This window comes from Gymnoscopelus braueri (assembly GCF_963280865.1).
Source record: "Gymnoscopelus braueri genome assembly, chromosome: 23".
NCBI classification, from domain to species: domain Eukaryota; kingdom Metazoa; phylum Chordata; class Actinopteri; order Myctophiformes; family Myctophidae; genus Gymnoscopelus; species Gymnoscopelus braueri.
Window position 1 is genome coordinate 19,716,840 of NC_137625.1, and position 19,652 is coordinate 19,736,491.

The following is a 19,652-nucleotide window of genomic DNA, read 5'->3' on the forward strand; positions in this document are numbered from 1 at the left end:
TTGCGTCAAATTTTGATAAAATCTGAAGGAGTAATATATATATATTTTTTTTTACATAAGTCGGACACCTGGTGGCGCTATAAAAGGCAGATGTGAAAAATGCAGGGCAAAGATTTTTCCTAGGCCTCTAGGGAGTGCGCATACGTTTTACACAGATTGGTGCAGTTATAGGTAAAAACATGAATTGTTATGTTGTAGCGCCACCATGCAGTTGATTTGAAAAAATTCAAGACCTAGTGAGAATGTGCGTGCAAAACTTCACGGAAATCGCACGCTGTGTTCATGTACCAATTTGCGTGATGTTTGGACAAAATCTGTCAAAAATCGGCCTCCTGGTGGCGCTATAACAGGCCCATGTGAAAGATTTGGGGCAGAGGTTCAGCTCTGGCATCCACGGAATGTGCGCACACAGTTTCGCTGCAATCAAGCCAACTGTGCCGGAGATTAGCTGATCACAGACGGATGGACAGAGTGCAAAACACAGTGTTGGCCATGCCTTTCGGCCTGGCGGGGACAATAAATAGTACTTTTGGTTGTTAGTTACACCTATGATGATGGCTGTTAGCTCAGTGCCATGACAACAGTCACTGGTTTACCAAAGAACCAGATCGATTGCGGTGGTTGTGTGGGAGATTCCAACTTTCTGGGTCAACTGCGCAGTTCAACTGCTGTTTGATGGAAGAACCTGCACACAATCTCACATGGTACTGTATTATTAGCAGTGGTGGAAAATGTACTTCTATATTGTGCTGTACTCAAATTTGCATCAAATTTGTCAACATCTTTCCAAAATAGCAGATCTACAAGCTCACAACGCAACTGATCTATTTTAAGTATAAAATAGGGCTCAATTGCTTTATGTATGTTTTCCAAATTTAAAAGTGATATCAGTCTCGCCTAAATATGGAGGGACTGAAACTGACATTATGAATTGACAAAATGTGAAAATTATTAAGTTTATATAAAAATCACAGGGCGCCCGCTGGCCTAGCGGTCCAGGCGCATACCACATATGCTGGTAATCCAGCTTGACAGCGTGTCGCGGGTTTGACTACCGACCCCGACATCCTTTGCTGTGTGTACCCCCCCCCCATCTCTCTCCCCATTTCCTATCAGCCCACTATCCTATCTATAAAAGGCAGAAAAAGCCCCCAAAAAATCTTTAAAAAAATACAAATCACAATAATAACCGGTGTCGAAATGTGCAAGATTAGCCACGGTCAGATAGACCCTCTAAATGTTAAACATGTTGCACAGAATCAAAACTTGCTTTCACCCTGGCATCTTTGTCATCTATCGGGGAGATTTCTAATGATCACAACACCACGCAGTACCTCTTGCACACAGTGCCGTACTGGCGCGTGAGCCAAATAGTGTCAGAGAGAGAGAGATAGGGTGATATGCACATAGAAAACATAGTTTAACATTATGTCATCACAGTATTATTAGAGCATGCAAACTGGCAGAGACCTGCGCTCTGCCCAGCATGCAGACTTGAGTAAAGTCACAAGACGTCACCAGCTTTTTGCATACTTTGAAGGGACTAATCGTACAAGCATACTTTGATGTCAAAGTGCGTACCTGGCATGCAAAATGCATACAGGTTGACAGGTCTGCAGCTGTATTAGTTGTACAAAACCCCATTAACTGTCATACATCACAAAGTGTACACAGTACACTATCATTTCCATGACTCGCCCCGTTGACATACTTGACTGTAAATAAAGAATGATGTGTGGGACACCTCAATGCGTTGTGTAAATCATTTTAATTGTTCTATTATCTTTACAAAACACTTGACACTAGCAGATTAAAAAAATTACATTTCCAAAAAGTGTGCGGTGTATATATTTTTGTCTTTCACCCATTTGCCTTTTTTCTTTTCTTTTTTCATCATGAATTGAACAACTGTACAATGTTTTTCTTTTCCTCCTGTGTGAGTCGGTTTCCCATAGCAAGTAAAGGCAGATAAAATGTCCATTATGCTTTGTACACAGCTTCCTTGTTTTACAGTTAAGCAATCAGCGACAGAGAATGTAGGCCAAGTGCAAAACTCTGAAGAAAACCTCAAGACACTAAAAAAGCAGGTGTGAAAAAGAAATAATGCACAGAGATACATAGAGAAAGAGAGATACAGTAGAGATTCCTTGCCTCTTAAACGCTTAACCCCTTAAACCCTACTTCTTTGACCGGAGTCCACCGGGGGTCTACACTCGGTCCGCTTGTTTTTTTCCCCTCTACTCCAAATCTCTTTGCCAAAATAGCCAATCTGCTATTTTTGCCAAATGTTTGTCCCAGAATAGGGAAGCTAAAGTTCATGTATTAAGCTTGCCCACCTAGGCATTTTGTTTAACATTTTGAATATATGACATTTTCAATGCATTCTGAGGGTCATTATAACCAGGTTGAGATTACTGCATTTTCATTGCACAGCCAGGCCAGGTGTCTGAATGGCATCGAACAAGGTCGTGACAGTGTGTCATTGCAAAGAGAGGCAAACCACTACTGCAAGCAGAACTCACACTGCAGACGGTTGACACGTGAAGGCAAATTTATCCTTTGTCTAACAGCCGTGTTGTGCGACAAAAGTAACAATGCATGAATGAGCCTTTAGGCGCTTTAAACAGGCAAGAAAAACCTGAGGAGAGGGTGAGAAAGGAAACGTAAGCGAGAAAACCACAACCTCAGAGCAGTATGAATACAGTATGTTTATACATGTACAAATGTCCATGACCTCTACGTGTACATAACTTATTAAATAATAATGATTCTTTTTCTTTTTTTTGTTATTATAATTATTTAAAGTAAAACAAATGAAGCATTTACAGAAATCAAACAACCATGCACAGTATTATTGTCTGTCAAGAAAAGTCAAAGAGTCAATATGATGATGGTATCATGTATGGACAGCATGTACTGTATATCTTTAAGTATGTGCACAAACAATATTTCATTTCATTTCATTTGTGTATGCCTGCGCATTCATTTGCACACATATGCATACTGTGAGTATGTGTTTTAAGGGCAGTTGGGATGTTAGAATCCCATTCTTAGAGAAACAGAATATGAGCGAGGGAAAGGTTCGTCCCTTCCCTCTAACCAGTACAAATTGATCCTGGTACAGTCATCCAAGGCTAGGATGAAGGCATCCATTCTAGGTTTAAAGAGACTTTTATCTGAATAATTTCAACTCCCACAGATGGCGCCATTGCACCACCATTCACTTCCCCTGCTATGCTACTGCTTCTACCTCACTGCTCTGGACTGAAGACCAGGAACCCATATGTGCTGAAGCAGGGGAGGTAGTGCAGAGAGGGGTGGGCCTCTACACTGGACCAGGGAGGAAAGGGAGACATGGCTGGAGGGATGGGTTGGGGGAAAGGACAGACTATGTCGGTAGTGTACCTCGGCTTGGGAGCGGATCCGGATTGCCTAACGGAGTTACTGGCTATATTTCTGTATCCGTTTGTTTTGTCACTGTATAAAAGTGCTCCTCTCTAGGGAATATTTCCCAACAGGTCACGAAGGCCTGTGACACCCGTTTCGACTATGTGACACTAAAGTTCTCCACCATACCTCACAACTCTGTCATTCTGCGACGTCAAATAAATTAAACCGAATTCAAAGAGAGAGAGATAGGCGTCAGTGGCTCAGGAGCTAGAGCGGCCATCTGGGTGCCGGAAGGTTCCTGGCACTATAGAAATGCAGACCATTTTAAGACACAAAATGGCTGCCGTAAAGTAGTCTGGGGGGCTCATACATCATGGGATGTGAATCAAACTGTACATTTCCTTGTCAAAGCTACTTTTGGCATCCTATCACAGTTCTTTTTTTGCATAAAAAAAGAAATGCTGTTTTTGGATTATTTCATCAACATAAATGCAATTCATTCTAAATTAGGATAAAAGTTTCTTTGTGTTTTCAGAGGAAAATGGCCTGAATTACACTGTCATTTTAATTTGTCATGTTTTCGAACAGTGATGGATGGTAGTGATGATGCTTAATGAACACAGAAACAATGAGATTAATTTAGAAAAGACAAATACTGCTTTGTGTATATCTGTGTTCATATAAGTAAGAGCACACGCGCATGTCTGTGTGTTTGTATGCTAGCCGGAAGAGCAGCAACCCCCAGCGGGCGTGGCCTGTGGTTCGTCGTCAACAATCTGTACTCCCCGCCTACTTGATGCGGATTGACTGGCACCGTTGCCCTTCAACCTCTCCTCTGCCTGAGCCGTCTCCATCATCCCTTCATCATAAAGAGAGAGAAAGAGGGATGAATGTGAGAGTGTGGGGGGAGGGGGGAAAGAGGGAGACAGGGTGGGTACATAAGAGTACTTGATTAACTCTTTGCCTGCCACCGACAAGATTTCTCATCAGATTCTGCTAAGGTGCTGTGTTTTCAGTGGTTTTCCACCAGATGGCGCTGTTTGCTACCTATGAATGATGCCTTGCCTGTCAGAAAAGGATAGACCCGGACATGACGTATTTTTTTCAGCTCATTTACTTCCTGTTTATTTGTTGTGGAAAAATGACTTAATCTCCGTTCCTGTTTTTTTGGCAAAAACAAGCCACATTCAACTGGCCACAACTATGCAACGGATTACCGCGACCGGACATTTATTTTCCGCCGATTCTATGAGACCCCCGTGCGCGTAATGAGGCGATTGCCGTGAGGACGGTGATCACGGAAAATATTCCATGATTTTTCAACTGTTAGTAAAAACACCGAAAATCGCCGGCAGTGGAGTGGCAAATGATTTTTTATTATTATATTATTATTATGTTATTTCGTGGCAGTTAAAAGGTTAAGAGTACTTTTATCCACCACACTGCAGATTATGAAGGGTGTCAGTACTTACTTTTACACAGATCCAGGAACAGTTCCTCGATGCCTTTATTTAGCTTGGCTGACGTGTGGTAGTGTCTGGCCCCCACTGACTCAGCATAACTGCAGAAAGAGCGAGAGAGACACAGAGAGTCAGAAGGGGGCCAATGGACAGATACAGTGGTAGAGAAGTGGAGAAAATGAACAGAGTAATGGAATAGAATTGATTACAGGTGGCTGGGTCACAACACAAAAAAAAAACACACACACACAAAGAAAACACTAGGCCTCATTCACAAAGTTTCCTCTAACATTTCTTCTACATCTTTGTGTATGCCTGCTTCTAAGTAAAGACCAAAGTCGGATTCATGAAAGGGTGTGTACAGCCTTGATTTGTGTGCATACACAGGTGTATTAATAGATTAATGCCCTAACAACACCATAAAAGGCATGCACTGAAGGGTTGTGTTCAAGTGTAAAAAGAAGAGAAAAGCACGACGGTGTCACTCGTCAAAAAGAACAGATCTACAAGCTGACAATGCTTCGCATCGTGACACCTTGTTAGCTTGTAGATCTGGTGTTTTTGGCAAGTGATTCCCATATGCGATGGATTATGAACAGAATTTTCATGAGATTGAAATTAAATGATTGCTGATAAGTTTTTAACATATCCTAACTATTCTATCTGCTGTCCTGCATCGGGAATGACACAATCATCCAGGCTGCATCTTCATCAGATGGTAAGTCTATGAATTGTCTTTATGGTGTTCGTGTGATCAACAAGTAGCATAATTACTATTCGTAGAATTCAAGTTTAATACCGTACCTACCACCACCTGAGATGGAGGTAGGTCTGCGGTCTGTTGCGGTTAAGACATGATATCGTAAACAATTCGCCAAATTGTGGCTACACTGGCAGAAACGGCAAACACACTGAGTGACATAATTATGTTGTTTAGCTCTGAATGCTTCAACTAAAAACTACTGGTAATAAAAATCGGTTGAATTTGTATAATCTCAAAAATTCAGTGACGCATCCTTAACACATTCCACGCCAGAGTTTAATATCATAATGTACTCACCAGTGCCAGCGATTTATTGTTGTTTTTTAGTTTTTTTCACGTGGCCACAGGCACAGACCTCGCTAAATACCTTAAGATCGTGCTTTAAACTGTTTGTAGACACACAGGGTAGCTGTGTGAGTGGCCCAGAGAAGACCGTTTCAATCGGCGACATTCCATTTCGAAGTAGTCGCGGTTTATGTTAAACAGCGTTCAGCGAGGAGAAAAAAAACTCAGAGATAATGGCGGATTAGGGGAAGATTTAGAGCGGCGGCGGGTGGGAACGAAAATCTCCGGATACGGATATTTCCATATCCGGGTGTGCTACAATGAAATGTGTCACTGCGAGGGAGGCCTAGAATGAAATGTGTCACTGCGAGGGGAAAAAAATGAAAAAAGACAACTTCGCGTAGAACTACGCGATTGGCACGCAATGTGTTAATGAAAATACAAGCAATAGATCATTGAATATGCTTTTTTATTTGTATTTTATTTTACAAATGTTGGGCACTGAACCATTTAATTGAGGTTTGGCACTACTGTAATTGATTTTATATCAAGAAAAAAGGTCTGTACACATCGGGAGCATTCGTTTTTGGGGATTAATTCGTATAATTCACTTGCTGTTTGTGTTACGAGTACACTGCACACTGACCGCGATTATAACGAGGCGATTTAGCAACGATTTTTTTGGTGTACCAACAAACAAATTCAGCTAATAAGAAGAATGATGAATCAGGCTATGCTGATGCTCGTGGAAACGCTCACACGGACATCAAATATGATCGTAAGCACGTTTTGTGAATGAGGCCCATTGTACCTAGTGAAAACCTAATCTGTCCTTACAATATGAACCTGAAAAGTGATGTAAATGTTGACTCCTTACCTCTCAGCCTCCTCCACTGATACATGCCTGTCTTTGTCCAAGTCAATTTTATTACCTGAGAGAGAGAGAGAGAGAGAGAGAGAGCGAGAGAGAGAGAGAGATTTTGGAATTGACGTTTTAGAACTTTTTTGAAAAGGCCATTATAAAGTAAAAGGAAATTAATAAATGAAAACATTTTGTATTGGTTAGTTATTAATTAGTATTTAAAAAAAAAGATTAGTGCACCAATCGATAATCAAATACATTTTCGATTTTATGTCACATCCCTAGTATTTAGCCTAGATCTGTTGGCATAACAGAAAGAAAAAAGATAAAGAATAATCTAAGAAAATGCTATAGTTTGAGAACGTCTGCATTATTTTACCTGGTTTACACCTTTTGATAGGTCTACTTGAATGTTGTCAGACTTGAAATAATGACTCATGTAGCCTACCAGACCGGTACTTGAACCATGTTTCAGCAGTGTGAGCACCAAAAATACAGCTTACAGTGACAGCATGCTCGAGCATGGCTGTATTAACGCTCGAGGCTGGTTAGATTAGATATAAAGGATTTGTCAGTGATGTCACCACATTGCGGAAGTGTTTGTGGGGTCACTTAACAACTTAAGTCCCGTCCAGTCTTGTGTGTGAATTCACACCGTACGCAACGTGTCGCTGCTATCCAGCTATTAGATGGACGAGAGGTTGATGTGTTGAGAACCAAACAATTGTGTACAACATTCTTTGGAGCTAAACCAACACTGAGAATGTGACAGTGAACTTTGTGATGTCACCAACTGGCCACGCCCACCATTAATGGTACCTGAAACATGTCCTGTCCAGGGGTTGTACTTGTATATCAAGCCGCCTCACGTTACAGAAACAGGAGATAGACTCCTGCTCTATGGGCCATATGGCTTTTATTACTAAAATCTACAAACAAGCACAAATACATGCCAATTATTAACAACAGCGATTTGCGGGCCTGTCAAAACAATCAGCTCAGCTCAGCAGGATCGGAGTAACCTGTGGCCCCTGGTGTGACCAGTCTCATGACAGACCCCTGAACCGTGTTTGTGCCAAGTTTGGTGCGGATCTGATCAACGGTGCGCCTCGCAAAGTCCACCTTCGGACAATTCATCCACCTACCCACCCTGCAGGCAATTTTTATACATGCTAAACATGCAAAAACACCGGTATGGTCCTTTACAAATGTCATTAGATGTGAAGGATGCTGTAAAAACCGGGGGCTCATTAAACACGAGTTCTGATGCCTGGCACAAAACTGTACCCGACCCATTTTGGGTCATGACCCTGGCTACCTATCTCAGATTTAGAGAAGGAGGAAGATAAGCAGCATACAATGGGCTGGACTAAAAATATAACTTACCTACTATACATAAACAGATTTCATTGCCCAGCATTTTCCTCAACTCTTTCACCCAGTTCTTCACCTGGTGAAAAAAGAAGAGCACAGTCAGATGGTAATAAAGGTATTAATTTACATAAAATAACTTTACTGGGAGCTGATGGTAGGTATGGCGCTCCACCTCAGCAATCCATCTCCCGTGGGTCTAGCGTATTGGAACGGGGATAGACTTGCACGTTCTCTGATACCGACAATAAGCCGCTCTGACTTACTTAGTTTACAGTTGTGTTGGATATTCATTGGAGACTAGTTAGGCATCTATGATGCTTACCTTCTGGAAGGAGTCTTCGTCTGTGATGTCATACACTAGTATGGCTCCATTGGAATCTCTGTAATAGATGGGACCTAAAGCATGGAACCGCTCCTGTCCTGCTGTGTCCTGCAGACAATAAAGAGAAATACTAAGGCCACTGGCTACATTGTTAGTGCTTGATATTTGTGTGTGTGTGTGTGTGTGTGTGTGTGTGTGTGTGTGTGTGTGTGTGTGTGTGTGTGTGTGTGTGTGTGTGTGTGTGTGTGTGTGTGTGTGTGTGTGTGTGTGTGTGTGTGTGTGTGTGTGTGTGTGTGTGTGTGTCTTACCCATATGGCCAAGTTGACCCTCTTTCCTGTGATGTTGAGCTTCTTCGTGAGGAAGGAAGCCTGAGGAGGGAGAGGAGAGAGTTTACACTAATACTACAGTTATTAAACAAATCACAGCAACCATATTGTTGTTTTAATTATTATTATTTCAAAACACCTTCATAAAAAGGATACAAAAATAAGTGACTGACAACTTCTCCTGCTCTGACTCATCCTCACACAACCAGCATGAGCAATTGTCACACACAGTTTATTAGTCCCTTATAAGACATTGCATTTGCAGTCTCAGAAAGAAAGGTCATCAGATTTCCAACTTTGCAAGGGCACGGTGGCACAGTCGGTAGTGCCGTCGCCTCACAGCTAGAAGGTCCTGGGTTCGATTCCCACAGGAGACGCTGTGGGCGCTGGGGGCGTGTTCTCTCCTCCGCGTCATCAGTGCCCATACCCTAGGTGGGGTTGGCGAAAGGGCCTTTCTGTGTGGAGTTTGCATGTTCTCCCCGTGTCTCCTAGGGTAGGTACCCTCACAAAAACATGCAGTAATCCTGGTCACTATACTGCCTCCCCTGGCCAGCCGGAGCGCCTGATGGAGGGGAACGGAACTGGTTGGAATAACGTGTTCCTTCCACGCGCTACGTCCAACCAGGGAAACTCTCCCCTGTCAGGTGACAAGAAGGTCAGTTGGCTCTCATGCATTGAAGGAGGCATGAGTTCGGCCCTGGCCTCCCTAGGTTGGCAGAGGGAAGGTAGTGCCCAGGATTACATAGACAATTGGCACTGGGTGTAAAAAATAGGGGTTACAAAATCGCGGGATAAAAATTTGAATAAAAAAAAAAAAAAAAAAAATTCCAACTTTGCTGATAGAACACAGCTGAACTTAATTTGCTGCTATACCAAGGCTTTATGGAAACCATGTAGCTAGTTAATTATCTGGGCCCATGGAGCTAGTTAGCAATCCAGACCATGGGCAGTGTTTCATATATGATGAAGTTGTAGCAGCGGTGGCGAATATTTATATCGGGAAGGAGAGAAAAAAAGAAGGAAAAAGCGCTCAAAATAAGTCCGGTGTCAGACAAATACCAGAGCTATTGAGAGAGTACGGCACCTCCATAGACTTCTGTTGTAACCAGAGAATATTCACTTAATGAATTCAAATGAACTATATCAGATTTTCTAAACACTGGTCCAAGGAGCCCAACCTATTGTTAGTTGTCTTTTCGACCAGATAGTGAATTGTATTCACCTGGCCCATAATTCAACATATAGACTTATACGCATCCACATACTGTGATCCCAAGACCCAAGTTAAAATACGATGCCACTAGAGGGCATAATATCCTGTGATTGAGGCTATTTTAATTACGGCCACAGTACGAGTCACTGCCCATATAATCACAATAATGAACTCCATTTCAAGTACCGGTAGTAGTATTCTTTCTAACTAGAACAGGCCAAGGACCAGACCATTGTGGTATAAATGTGTACGATGAAACAAAATGTATTAAATGTTTCAACCTGGCCAACATTACATTATTAACAGCAGGGAAATAAAACAATGAATTGCTTACACAATTAACTGCCCAACCCAAATGTAATATGAACGATGACAAAAGTATTTCTCTCTTAAGCTCAAACTACCTCATCACATGGGGAGAGATTAAGGTCAAAACCTCAAGAATGTGTCTGACTGAGCGAGAGAGAGAGAACAACTTGCCTAACTAACCTGTTTGATTCAAGTTTTGATTTGATTTACAAGTGTCAATGTCAATAACACACTCCATACACTACAGATCACTAGTTCATGTCATGTAAATAAAGAATTTCAAATTGAATATTAAAAGACAGGATTTTAAACATGTGAGCAGGTGCAATAGAAAGCATGTGTAATACTGTCTATGTGGGAGAGATAAAGAGTGGAGAGTGAGATGAAAGCAAAGGTAGTGTGTGTGAATGGGTTTAAGTATTTTGAATGTATGCGAGAGTGATAAAGATTGCATGTGTCTGTGAATGCTTGTGGTTAGGTTCAGTTCCTGGTCCACACTGCTCATATCAGTCACCTGATCATGGAGAAAATAAACTTATACTGTTATCTCACAAGCACCAACTTATCTGACCTCTAACCATGGTACACCATAGGGAGGGACATGACCGAAACCCTTTAAAGACACACAGAGACGAGAGATCTGCCTTTCCTGGTGTGCATCTATTCTAGACCTATAGGAGAGATTTTTTACAGCCCTCTTGCGACAGCAAACCGAAGTATGTCCACCATGTGAGTTCAGTCTATTGAAACTTGAAATTCATCATTCTTGGATTCTTCCGTTTTGGATTTCAGAGTTTGGAATTTTCACCTGGCAAATAAGGAATCTTAATTCTAATGAGCACTGACTGTGTTGGGAGTGATTTTGCCATCATAAAGCTTATTAAATCAATGTGAACAACAAAGAGAGAGCAGATTGTTTGTTTGCAGCGTTATGGTTAATTAAGACCACATGAAGCTTAACCCTGTGGGTCTAGGATCAACCACAGCTTTCTGTCCAGGACTTCTCCTTAACGGTCTCCCTACTGTAGGAAAGATGAGAGGGAGACAACTGTCCTTCTCTGCATTTGTACTCCCGTTATACCTCATTAATACACAGAATGTGTGTGAACTATATAATATTGAGAAACGAATATGCTTCATAATTGCAGATTTTTACAGTATTATCTGTGGAAACTAGCGTCAAAATACAATTACACACAATTATCTGTGACGCCCCAAATGCTGGCAATATAGTTCTATACTTCTTATATTGTGAAAAACTGTCAGTTGTTTGGCTTGGTGCCAGGGCCATTACACACCAGCAACAATAACCACCTAATTTATTTTGGCAGTATGGCTGTGTCTATATTTGTCCACTCCACAATGTGCATAGCTTGTAACACACATCACATGTGAGCGGAACCTGAAGACTGATTGACATGGACACAGTACAGTACATTGCCATGAGTAGACGCAACATACCAGAAGATCTGTTGGTTTGCGAGGACAGAGATCTAAGAACTGAGGCTTATTCTAAGGCTATGCTCATTCTAAGTTCCTTTGGTTTTACATGTCATCTGAAACTATAAAAATTATATATGCTAAAAACAGACACGTTAATAAGTCTCTGAGCGCGATTCAAGACCACGAGACAACGAAGACAGAATCTTGAGCAGTGTTTCACAACCAGTGGGTAGGGGACCAAAGGTGGACATAGTTCGGATAGGTTCGAGGACTAAATATCAACTTAATGAGGGCACATGCAAATCATTACCCATTCAAGCCTCTCCCCTCCTCTGTCTCTCCAAATAGGCCCAATTCAAGCACTATCTGTAAATAAGTAGCCTGTATTCTCATTCAGTCACACCTTCACCGACTCCCTCAGTCATTCATCCGTTCTGGTCTTCCTCCGAAGTAGCAACGTTTAGAGCTAACCAACCCGACAACTGCGATACAAAACAATGGGTCAACATTAGCCTCGCGTGGCCAGACAATATCACACGACACACTGCGTGGATATTGGTCTGGTCCCTATCAACGTCAACGACCGATTTTTTTCCAAGGGGCGGTTACAAAAAGATCCAAACGGACTCTATTGGTTAGACCTAAAACCAATCAGAGCAGTGCTTCCTGCTACGTCACACACAAGCGCCGGTGCTGAAATAGTAAACAACGAAAGCTAACTCCACTCGTATTTAGTCTGGTAACCAGATGAAACTATTCTTAACACATCTTTCTTTCCAACAAAAGCTTTAAGGGCAATTGTTTGTTCATCTTCTAGAAAATAAATATTTTCTAACGCGTTTACTACCGATGCTATGGCGGCGTCCATCTTTGCTGTGAAAAACTGAAAATGAGTCTCCCGCATTGTAAGTCATTGCTCCGAATAAGGTGATAAGCCCGCCCACATTTGGATACTGGGCCCTGATTGGTCCCTCACGACTTCGGAGGGAGAGAAATGAAATCTCTATTGAGGGGGGCCAGACCTAATCTGCCGAGGGCTAAAGTGCGATGCAATTTCGTTTTTCGGCGGAGCGCTCTGGGCGCCTCGAGTACAAAATAGTCCAACTTTTGCAGAGGAGCACTGCTCATCAATGTCACTTTCACTATGCAGAGGGTTGGAGCAACACGCCAATAAGCGGCAAAAAATGTGAGGCATCTCACTCATGACTCATGTGTAACACTCTGGAGTCTGGACATGATATTCAAACTGCTCCACCGTTCAAAAAAACACTTTCTATGGAGAGACACGGCCCCTTAGTCAGCACATCACATGCACCAACTCAATCTATCCTGTCGCTCTCATCTGGATCTATATTCATTTACACTGAATAAATAAGAGTGTTGTCAACTTATATGTGCCTGTGTTTAAGTAGCAGAGCGGTTCCAACCCTTTATGATATACCTACTTTAATTTAATTTTCACCTCCCCTGATCTGTGTAGCAAAGGAGAATCCATTCTATTCCATTCTAGAACCGTCTCCGAGGTGTGAATGAGCCAGAGCTTGCTTTATTTCTATGTCTTACTTTTATCTCTCTGTAAATAAGTACACTGTGGTGGAAAGGTGTGTCTTCTGCATTGTTTATTATGAGGGGCAAAAAGTGCAAAGCAAAGGAGAAGAGGGACTCAATCCATAGCGTTCAGAAGGATGTCCAGATGTAAGCGGGCATAAATGATACTTTTGCAAACAGGATGTTTTACAACATCTGTTAAGAGCTTTCAGGCCACCGTCATCAGCCCGTTCAGACATGTCGGTGGACTGTTAGTCATCAAGGTGAATGCTAATTTGACTCAAAACCACAAAGTCGGATAAACTATCTCACACACACACACACACACACACCTAGTCAAGACTGTACATGCAACACAAGAAACCTACCCATATAATCAGTGGGTTGTTATCTACTAGTGCTGGGTAATAATAATAAAAAAAAGAATATAGCTATTTCTAATGATATTTTGACATTGTAAGGAAACATAAGTAGTAGTACTTTATTTTGGTCATAAAATAAAATTTCTATATATTCATCATATCATATCATATCATATGGATTAGACAAAAAAGGTGTAGGCTGAAGCAATGGCTTATTTTGCCTATCTTTTGCACATAAAAAACCTAACAAAGAGAAAGAAAATAAAAATGAAAAAACAACAGAAAAAAACAAGACAAATGTGATCGCTCAGATTTATAAAAGAAAAAAAAACCAAATGACAATGTTTATCATAAAGCTTAAGTACAGTGGACTGAAAGGCCTCATAGGCCTGTTCTGGGTCATCAGTGGCATAGACCGCATCCCATGTCCCAAGTCCACCTTAAGGGATCACTATGTTTGAGTCAAGCAGAGCGGTTTTCATTTAAGATAATCATTTATATTATATATGGATTATTAATTAGTCTGAATTCCATAGAGAAAATATGTACACGTAGGCATGCATGTCGCGGAACACTAGTGGTCGCTAGTACTGTCTGGGAACAAACTGCTGAATAACAAGTGGGAGAAAAAGAGAGGAAATGTTTTGGGTGATTCATTTCCCGTACACTGATGAAATACATAAATATATATTAAATTTAGGTTCTGTTTTCATAATGTACATTGAAATATCATAAGTAGAGTACTGGACATATTGTCCAGAACTCCTGATCTCTTAGCATAATATACAGTATATAGACTAATCTGTGCATGGGCAACAGGCACCCATGAACAGCATGTCCATGGGTGCCTGTTCTGCTTACGCAGTCTACAGACTCAGAGCGTCAGAGGCAGTCAAATGTAACCCCTGGTTACACAACCACTCTGGTAACACAGACAGGGGCTGAACTAATGCTGTGTGACCAGAGACCACTGGCTGCTCCCACACTCCCATACTGCTCACACAGGGAGAGCTAACCGGTGATCTGTAGGGTATGGAGTGTGTGACTGATTGAGGCAGGAGAGAGAGCGGGAAGGAGAGAGAGATGGAGCAAGTGAGTCATTGATCGAGTGAGCAAAGGAGAACATTTCTGTGTGTGTTTCACTACGTAGGCTATCTTCATTAATGCCAAGTACTTTTCACAGCTGGGTTACAAATGCTGTGTCATACTTCCTGGTTCAAACGTTTCCTCTGAAAGCAATGGGGGCTACGATGAATGAATCCTGCTAAAACAGGGGGTGCCCTGATAGCACAGACATGCAAAAGGCATGTGATGGCAATGGGATATCACATGCACACACGGTAGAGTATCTCCCTCACACACACACTATGTGATGCAAGCTTATGATGGATCACACTAGCTTCATTGTGTAGCAATACAGATGGGCAACTGAAGAAATATTACTGTATGGTAATCCGATGCTACATTTGCTAAGAGATCCCCCCCCCACCCCAACTACCTGTACCTGTTGAAAACAACATCCATCCATCTATTCTACATGACCTCAAAACAGTTGCACGTGTAAACAGTGTTTTAAAATAGCTTTGTCTAAATATTACCAAGCCAAGTCACATATTAATATTGTTATTGTTTTATTATTATTATGTGCACCCGCAGTTTGATATGCCATTTAGCAGTGTCGTGTGTGTGTCAGCTCAAAAGATGACCAACACTAGTAGTGACTGACTAGACTGGACCGCCGCTGATGCTGTTCTGTTTTTCACCCAGCTGTTCTGTTTTTCACCCAGTGCCAATAGACCATATTCACACGGCGGCCATGTTGCTATTAAGTCAATGAAGTGCCACCCCGTTTCCACGGCAACGGGGTGGCACTTTCAATGTTAAATTCCAATATGGCCGCCGTGTGAATATGGTCTATTGCCTAAGCTTGTAATCCTGGGCACTACTCTCCCTCTGCCAGCCTGGGGAGAGCCCCGAACTGAGCTCATGCTTCCTTCAATGCATGAGGAGTGAGCAGGCCGCTTCTTATCACCTGACAAGGGGAGTTTCCCCAGTAGGACGTAGCGGGTGGAAGGAACACGTTATTCCAACCAGTTCGTTTCCCCTCCATCAGACGCCCCGGCTGACCAGGGGGAGACAGTATAGACTAGAGACTAGGATTACTGCATGTTTTTTGTTAGGGCACCTACCCTAGGGGACACAGGGAGAACATGCAAACTCCACACAGAAAGGCCCTTTCGCCAACCCCACCTAGGGTATGGGCACTGATGACGCGGAGGAGAGGACACGGCCCCCAGCGCCCACGGCGGGAATCGAACCCAGGACCTTCTAGCTGTGAGGCGACAGTGCTACCGACTGCGCCACCGTTCCCCCTTGATGCTGTTCTGTTATCATAGTGGGTGGGCGGAGGAGGAGAGCTCATATTATTGTCTCCACCTGGCCGAAGGCGTGGCAGAGACTATGCTTTGCACCCTGTCCGTCCGTCCAAAGCCAAAGTTTGCAGGAGTGCTCGGTTTTGAACAAAATGTCTCAAATAATGAACGCAGCGTGCGATTTCTGTGAAATATTGCAGTTGCACGCACATTCCCACTAGGCCGAGGAAGAAATGCCACTTGAAAATTTTCAAATCAGCCTCATGGTGGCGATATAATAGGCCGATTTGTGTTTTTACCTATAACTGCACCGATCGGCGTAAAACTTTCAATGCGCACTCCCTAGACTGAGGTCAAGGAAAGACCTTTGACCTGCATTTTTCACATCTGCCTTTTATAGCGCCACCAGAAGGCCAACTGGAGTAAAACACATTTTTTTATATTACTTCTTTAGATTTTATCCAAATTTCACACAAATCAGTACACATGATCTCTATAGTCATGTGATAAAGACGAATCTGTTAAGATTTTTCCTATTCCATCCTGATTGGCTAAGATTGACATCTTGCAGGAGTGGCCCGTTTTGAACAAAATGATCTTTGCACGCACATTCGCACTACATTGAGGAACAAATGCCACCCTTTTGACATCGCCCTATTATAGCACTACCAGGAGGCCCTGGTTGCAAAACTCATTTTTTCATATTACTCCTACAGATTTTGCCCAAACATCACACAAGTCGGTACACATTATCTCTATAGTCAAGTGATCGAGACGGATCTGTCCCATTCTTCATATTCCATCAACATTGCTGGCCCACACAATAACCTACCTGCCCTGGCGGAGACCAGTGCTCCGAGGAGCACTTTTTCTAGTTTGGGATAATCTCGGGTGGGCGGAGGAAAGCTCATATTTCGGCCACCAGAAGACCCGAGGAGGTTTCGCAACAGCTCAGCTCACCCGGGATGAACCGGACAGCCCCAAAACATCAGAGCACACGCACGCACGCGCGCGCACACACACTGACTGACAGCAACTGACACACAATAGTGATCCAAAAGAAAACCCCCTTGGTTGCAGATAGAGAAGAAAAAGCCTTGATTACCATATAATGCTATTGCTAAGCTATCTGGTGGTTAGCATGTCGCTTCCTGGGGGCCATCATCTGAGATGATGGCCCCCAGGAAGCGACATGCTAACCAGATTCATCTCTCACCTGTAAAGTTGTGATGTGTTTATCGTTGAACTTGTTCTCGCAGTACCGCAGCACCAGGGACGTCTTGCCCACGCAGCCTTCCCCCAGCAGAACCACCTTGAAGGAGTAGGTCTTGTTGTTGTTGCCGCCCGCTCCCCCAGATGCCATGGTTTATATCAAGACAGCGAAGAGATGAATCCCCCTTATTGGCTTCAGTACAAGTCGCTATTAGCTTAGCTAGCGATGCTAACCCCCATTAAAGTGAAGTGTTGCGTCGGAGCTCACATCAGATCAGCCCTAAAAAAAACAAGGGGGGGAAAGACATAAAAACAAATCCGGGAAGGACGGGAAATAACCCAAAAGTCGTTGAGGCAGACGTATCCCACTCTGACCGATATCTACTAGCGAATGTCAGATATTTATAATTTAAATATCAAAGTATTTCTTTCCCCCACCCGTGTTGTTGAGACTCTTCGCTTTCGCATCCAACTAATGGCGTCTCCCTGAGCCTGGTTTAGCTTAGCTTAGCTTCCCTCTACGTCCTAGAGGCGAGATACCCAAGGGTGCGTCAGTGATGTCACCATCACGCGGAAGTGCTTCGTCGTCGGGGCTTCATATTTTTGCTTGTTGGTTGCTCATTTGTTTATTTTAAATTTAGTTTGGATTACAGTTCAAAGTACAATATATACCAGTACGGATCACAATCACAAATGTGAGATCATTTACATTGAAAGTGTTCATCCAGATCGATAAGTAATCGTGCATAGTCAGTCGTTGGCTTTTATGTGAGACATGGGTAACTGCAGACAAAGATGGCGCTGGAACTTCTTTTATTTGGCAAAATAAAACCACTATGGGATTTAAAGCACGATCCCTATAAATACCTTTCAAATAGCTAATTTATTGGTCCCCTGTTGCAACCGAAGCACTTCCGGTTATTTTTTGACGTCACAGACTTATCCTTGGTATCCTAGTGTACGTCATGCTTTGATCATATGATGACAAGGGCCCCTGTTCCCGTCATTATCAAAGTGGTGGTGGGGAGTTTTGTTATGTCAACATATTAGGCCTGTCAGATCACACACAAATTCGGGAAATGAAAGAATGAACACTGTTAGAATGAACCCCGCCCTCATAACGGTAGCAGATTAATTTGTAGGACATGTTATCTATTTATTTTTACATGGTTTCTCAAGCAGCAGGTGCGTGAACTTGACTTCTTTTTCCCCTTTCACTTTCAGCCCTTTTCACCCTACTTTACATATTAGGGAACGCTTTTGACAGACCAATGCTATTCAACCTGTGAGCAGTGGTTTAAAGTATCTAAATACATTTATACTGTACTTAAGTACACTTTTAAGGTATTTTTTACTTTAGTGGAGTATTTCAAATTTTCAATACTTTCTATACTTTTGGTACTTAAGTATATTTTGATGCCAATACTTTTGTACTTTCACTCAGGTCAATTTTGATTACCGGACTTTTACTTGTAGCAGAGTTTTTCTACATTGCAGTATTGATACTTTTACTACTTTTTCCACCACTGTGTGTGAGTCAGTCAGGACCTAAAGGCTAGACCCACCAATGCAACTAGTCGCAACTGCCATTGGGGATAATGGTTGCAAGCAGCAGGGCAAGAATTTCATGAAGGCCATGGCTGGCGTTGCCCCTCAGTTTAGGCCTTAGTTAGGCCTTGTGCCCCTCAAAAAAATGTCATGCCCTGAGGCCTCAGTGGCCTTACATGCTCTAGCTGACTGTACCACTTTCTCTGTCTCTTTCTTGTCAATATGTAGACGCCAGTGTCTCTTTCTTGTCATGTAGACGCCAGTGTCTTTTGTTGAGATTCTGAATTCTTAACTCCCCTGAGTTCCCATCTTTAAACCAATCCAATAACTTTGATTGGTGCAAGGCTGAGCATGGATCAGATTGTAAATACCATAATGTATTTATTACACTGCAGATAGTCTACATATTAAATCTAACCCTTAAAGTCAATTAATTCTTTCAATGGACTAAAATCTTGTTTTATTTGATGGCCTTCCTGCATTTGGCCTTTGTGCCCTAAAACAATGGACAACACCAAAGGCCAAGTGGCCTTGACCCTAAAATGACAAAATTCCAGGCCTGGTTGCAAGTAAAATGCAAGTAGTTGCATGTTGCAAGGAGTTGCATTGGTGTGGACTGGCCTTAAAAGCGGACTGTGGCATGTTCTGACAGGGTCATAGAAAAAGAGCCACTTTAAATAGTAACAAATACACAATAAATAGCATAGAATAATGTGTTACAACTTGATATACAGTAGACTATTGGATTCTGTCTTTATGGTCAGCGGGAAATCAACTGAAAATGACTTACAGACAGTGACTTCAGATTTATTTATTTATTTAAATGAATACATATTTATTTGAACCTATTATGGTCTTTCCCG

General features: G+C 42.3%; 1 protein-coding gene across 1 annotated transcript; it reads right to left on the reverse strand.

Moving 5' to 3' along the window:
* Positions 1-1,749: 1,749 nt before the first annotated feature.
* On the reverse strand, positions 1,750-17,746 carry rab21 (RAB21, member RAS oncogene family). Its single transcript, XM_080421599.1, has 7 exons — positions 17,246-17,746; positions 8,765-8,824; positions 8,457-8,564; positions 8,147-8,210; positions 6,776-6,830; positions 4,863-4,951; positions 1,750-4,249 (listed from the first exon to the last, which is right to left on the reverse strand). The coding sequence occupies exons 1-7, from the start codon at positions 17,390-17,392 to the stop codon at positions 4,110-4,112; spliced, it is 663 nt and encodes a 220-aa protein (XP_080277725.1). The 5' UTR covers positions 17,393-17,746; the 3' UTR covers positions 1,750-4,109.
* Positions 17,747-19,652: the final 1,906 nt, after the last annotated feature.

Excerpts from the sequence above, each read along its gene's own strand:
- rab21 (XM_080421599.1), bottom strand. The coding sequence starts at position 17,392 with ATGGCATCTGGGGGAGCGGGCGGCAACAACAACAAGACCTACTCCTTC. Across the intron at positions 8,825-17,245 it reads AACACATCACAACTTTACAG|GCTTCCTTCCTCACGAAGAA; the intron begins GTGAGAGATGAA and ends CTCCCTCCTCAG. Across the intron at positions 8,565-8,764 it reads GGGTCAACTTGGCCATATGG|GACACAGCAGGACAGGAGCG; the intron begins GTAAGACACACA and ends TATTGTCTGCAG.